General features: G+C 36.8%; 1 protein-coding gene across 1 annotated transcript; it reads right to left on the bottom strand.

Annotated features, from left to right (window-relative positions):
* Nucleotides 1–6: 6 nt before the first annotated feature.
* LOC132163638 (rho GTPase-activating protein 1-like) lies at nucleotides 7–4,881 on the bottom strand (the record flags this gene model as incomplete). The annotated part of the gene is made up of 5 exons (XM_059574007.1): nucleotides 4,165–4,881; nucleotides 3,214–3,334; nucleotides 2,823–2,942; nucleotides 803–1,033; nucleotides 7–270 (listed from the first exon to the last, which is right to left on the bottom strand). Coding segments are annotated over exons 1-5 (1,161 nt in total), but the record flags the coding sequence as incomplete, so codon positions are not given.

Genomic DNA, 4,881 nt, shown 5'->3' with positions numbered 1-4,881 from the left:
GTTATTGTTTTGGTTAGAGTTGGGGGAAATTTCTGACACAGGTTCTTCAGCAACGAATGCATGCTCTCTCTCTTCATTCTCTCGGGTAATATCTTCCAGGCAGGTTTGTGAAGGGCTCTGGTGGCCATTCTCATCAGAAGGCTCTAAACGGCTAGCAGAAGATGGCTCCTCGGCAGAATCTTTTCTTTCGCGCAGTGTTTTTAAGATTAGGGTCTTGAGGAAGTTCATAACTTGGACTGCATACATCAAAGCAGTCAAAGGATCTGCCATCTGCAACAAAAGAAGTGAAAAATACTGTCATTCCACCAACCACTGGATAAATCTTCCACCTGCATTACCGTCAAATCTTTTCAATTAAAAAAAAATCTTAGAATGATTTATTTGGAGCTGAGGTAGGTATGGGTTGTAGCTCTAAATCTCACCAAGGAGCCAGAAAAAGGAAAAAATCTATTAGTTTGAAAGGGGTGGGGGATCTCCTTAAGCAACTTTTACCGTTTACATGTCATTTTGGTACGTGATTCAATAGTGAGCCGCATACAGACACCACCAACACGGAACTGAAAAGGTGAGACCTCTTCTAAAATCCGCAAAATGCTCCAATAAGCAAATGGTAAGAATATGGTCACTTAAACGTCATCCAAAGCATACTTCTAGATTACATCCTATGTGACACAACAAACTGATTTGATTTAGGGGGAAGCCCAAATCCCATCTTATAGAAAGAAAGAAATTTATACTCTGCTATTAACATAAGTATATCAAGAATTTCTGGACTTCAAAAGTAAGAATGATTCAAACTTGCCTGAGTCATGTTTGGTGCAAAAACCATAGCTATGTTTCGCGCATCCATCTTGTTCAGATGTTCCTGTTGGACAACATCAGCCATGAGGTTGATGGCCCAATCCAGTAGAGCAAATTCAGTTGGGGGTAGAAGCCTCACAAGCTCGGCATAATCCTCTTCCGTCTGGCATTGCATTACCTGCTCAGGTGATAGAGAATCCAGAACCCCACTTGGGAGTTCCCTAAACCAAGCCTGAAAGATCAAATATACATCTACTTATATACATACATCGTTATTAGTTATAGGGCTCCATTCCTACCCATCTATAATAGAACCAATGTAGTGACTTAACTATTTATTCAATACAAATCAGTCTGGAATAAGCCAAACACTATTTCCACAGTGATTGTTGACCTCAACTTGACATAATTTTGCTTTGATTTAAAACTACGATATGAAACCTAGAATCTAACTTCTCTACAGTATTACCATCCATTAAAGAGTCAATGCATGTCAAAGAAGAGCAAATTCTCCTTAAATGGTCCAAATATATATATATATATATGGTAAAAAACAATCAATTCATACTTTTCTGGTTTTCCTGCCATAATCCATAGTAGTGCCTTTGTCTATCAAATACAGAAAGTGAAAGGAGACAAAATGTAGCATATAAAAACAGCCGATGGTGGAGCCAAGATTGGTTGATATTTTTTTCTAACTTTTTCTTTGTGAACAGCTATGGTTGTTAGGTTGACAAGGAGCCTTCTGTAGATACGTTCTTCTAACTTCATCTTGATCATTTGGAATATAATCTCAAGTCGTAATACTAAGTCCAAGATCCATGGAAAGAATTTCCAAAGCCTAGAGAGTCTTTTACTTTGAACAATTTTATTTAATATAATGGCTACTAGATTTACGGACACCTGGTGCTTGGCTTTTTTCTTGAACAACTTATCCATAATTGATTAAAAAATAATAACTTACCAACCTCAACACTTTTATAGAAGATAAATTGATGCACCCATTTTTTAAACGGGAAACCTAATGTGCATTAAGCAAGAAGTTTGACTGAAGTAAGCAATACCCAAACTACTATGATATATAATCAAGAAATTTACTATTCATAAATTTAATAGTAAAAGCCCAGAAAGAAATATTTTAATTCTCTACAAGAAATTAATTTTTGTCATTAAACTACATAATTTATGAGAGGAAAACACCCTAAACTACCATAACATTCAATTTAAACAAGCAAGTGAATAGATGCCATAAAAATTTAGCTTTATTGTTAAACATTTCAAATAATCAAACAAATGGATCCCAATAGAAATTTAGGTTTTAAACAAAAACTTTTACTTAAATGACCTAGATTACTTTTTCCTCTTTCTCCTCTTTTTTTTTTCCAAGCAGATACAAAGTAAAGTACATTTGGAACCATGGGGGTTTGTTACTTTGTTTTGTAATCAAACAAACAGTACCCGCCATTTTATAATCATTTTTTTAATTATTTTGTTTCTTATAGTAAATCTGCCTATGAGTATGAGTCCCAATTTTTTTAAAAACCTCTCATAATTGACCCCATAAAACTTTTTCGGCAGAAACAACAGTGAAAATTTTCCAATTGTCTCAAATTTTACAAATTTCAGTGGAGAGAGTTTCCCACTTAGCATGATGCAGCTCCGCCAATGAAAACAGTAATAGCAGAACAAAGTCACTGCATATGTAGACATGTAACCTCAACGAAACATTGTTCTCAGCAATATGACCGTTTCTTTTGCTTGACCTTTGACAATACACCCTACACTGATGAAGGAATGAAGGATGGCAGTATTGGAGCAGTGACAATGAAATAAACAGTTTTATGCCACAACTTGTACATGGTGTAGGTCTTGTTTATCATTAAGCTGATTCAGATCAAGTGATCAACTCAGTTCCACATATTCCTCACAAAGAAATATAGGTTAAACACGATGGTTGAAAATGGTATACCTTGATAAAGATGATATATTTAATCAACTTTGATAAAATAAAAATGGTATACCTTGATAAGGCCTGCCAAACAGTGTACATCAGTGCCTTCTGGTACCACACCCCCATTCAATTGGTCCCTGACATACTCCTCTTGGCTGTTTTCTGCAGCAATTCTGAAAATTCCTTCTGCCTTCACATGTAAACTCAACAGTTTGAGGAATTTAAGTATCCAAAAGAACTCTCAGACAAAGAACAATGCCATTGGAATCAACATAACTTGACATGCAACAGATAAACATCTATAGAAAAATCCCCTTTACTCAGATATGTCATACCACCCTACAAATTTTCTTTCAATTCCCAACTATTGTACTTGGTTACACAAATCATATCCTGAATTTAGAGTCAGCATCATGATGTTAAAGAAGATAGAGGAGAAGAGAAAGAACAATGTCAAATACCTGCAGGCCTCCTAGAGCATACAAGTTTCTCTGCATTAGCAAGAGAATCGTTGGCACACTATTCCCTCTTGAGTCAAATGACAACTGCATGGATTCCGTGGAAACTCCAAAGACGGTAGCACTACATTGATAAAAATCAAAATCAAAAGAAAAGCATAAGTTTGATCCTACTAGTTAAACAATTTGGCAGAAACTGATTAGAAGATATGCAAAAATTACCAAGTTTTAAAGCCTTTGAGGAACAACCTTACACCATTTAAAGTGATGTACATGGAAAAGAGAGCTACATGAAGGTTCTACAATTTAGGAGAGATGTATTACTTCGTTCTTCTAAATTGAATATTCATGTGGCATATGGTAACCCCTCAATGGTAAGTGGTTGATCTCCTGATATCATTATTTAGGTTTTACTTCGTCTAAATCCCCCAGTATAATTGTCCCCACATATATAAGATATCATTCACAAAAAAAAAAAAAAAACACCAAAAATTAAGTTAAATATCAAATGAATGCAACAATTTTCCAATTCCCAGAACCAAAATTTTGGGTGACGAAGTTGAATGCAATCTACTTGCAATTCTATGAAATGTATAAACCAATAATTAAAATAGGCCGCAAATCAATTAGGACATCCAAAACTAGAAATCCAGCAATTGAACAAAAATAATCTTAAGAATTGCATTGTACAGAACCCAGCAATTACACAAGCCAAATTCACAATTTCAAGACTGCATTGCACAAAACCTATACGCAGCCCATAACCGAAATCCAACCCTCCAAAAAGAAGAAAAAAGACAAGGAAAATCAAAACCCACGAATTGTAAACAGTAAGGTAGCATTATGAAAAGAGTGAGAATAGCAAAACCCACCCATCAAAACCAAACAATTTCACAAATTTAATGACCAAAAATAAGCACAATAATGAAAATTCAAAACCCACATTCACATTACCTTGCACTGGGAGGCCTCCTGGGCACCTCAGGTTCAAACTCCACAGGTAATCCCAAGAACCCATTGAACCTATCAAAGGTAACATGCGCCACATGGCGCACATTAGTTGGCAACCCGATCTCCATTGCACAGAGCTCCCTCCTGTCAGTACTCTTGCAAGCAACCAAAGATCTCCTGAAAAGGGCCACCAGCAATGCTAGCAAAGACAGCTGATCCCTTCTCTGCCGGTCACCCTCCGCCTCCTCTTCCTCACAGCCGGTCACTATAGAATCCCGTTCCTCGGCTACCGACGAAGACGGCGACCCACATTCACAGCCGCGGTTGTTGTCCTCATTCTGAATGTGTGCAGAGGAAGAAGGAGAAGGAGAAGAAGAAGAGGGAGAGAAATGTGAAGGAGAATGGTTGGGGTTGAGGACCTCAGTCATGGCTGGCAATGAAAACAACCTTTCTTGAATTATAAAAAATGGAAAGTAAAACGCTTTCTTGTTGATCTGGGAAAGCAGAAAAAACAAATACTAAAAAAGATTCTTGACAAAGAAACAAAGAAAATTTTCACAGAGACATTTGGAGTGGTGGAGTTGGACTGAAGCAAAGGGGTTGAAGAATGTGGGACGTGACTATCATTATCTCAATACTCTTTCTTTTTTCTTTTCTTTTTTTCGTATTTCTTTGGGGTTTTGGGGAGTCGAACAAGCAAAAGACAGGAGAGGGAAAACG

Source organism: Corylus avellana, chromosome ca10 (genome assembly GCF_901000735.1).
Source record: "Corylus avellana chromosome ca10, CavTom2PMs-1.0".
NCBI classification, from domain to species: Eukaryota; Viridiplantae; Streptophyta; class Magnoliopsida; order Fagales; family Betulaceae; genus Corylus; species Corylus avellana.
This window is presented reverse-complemented; position numbering and strand designations above follow the sequence as displayed.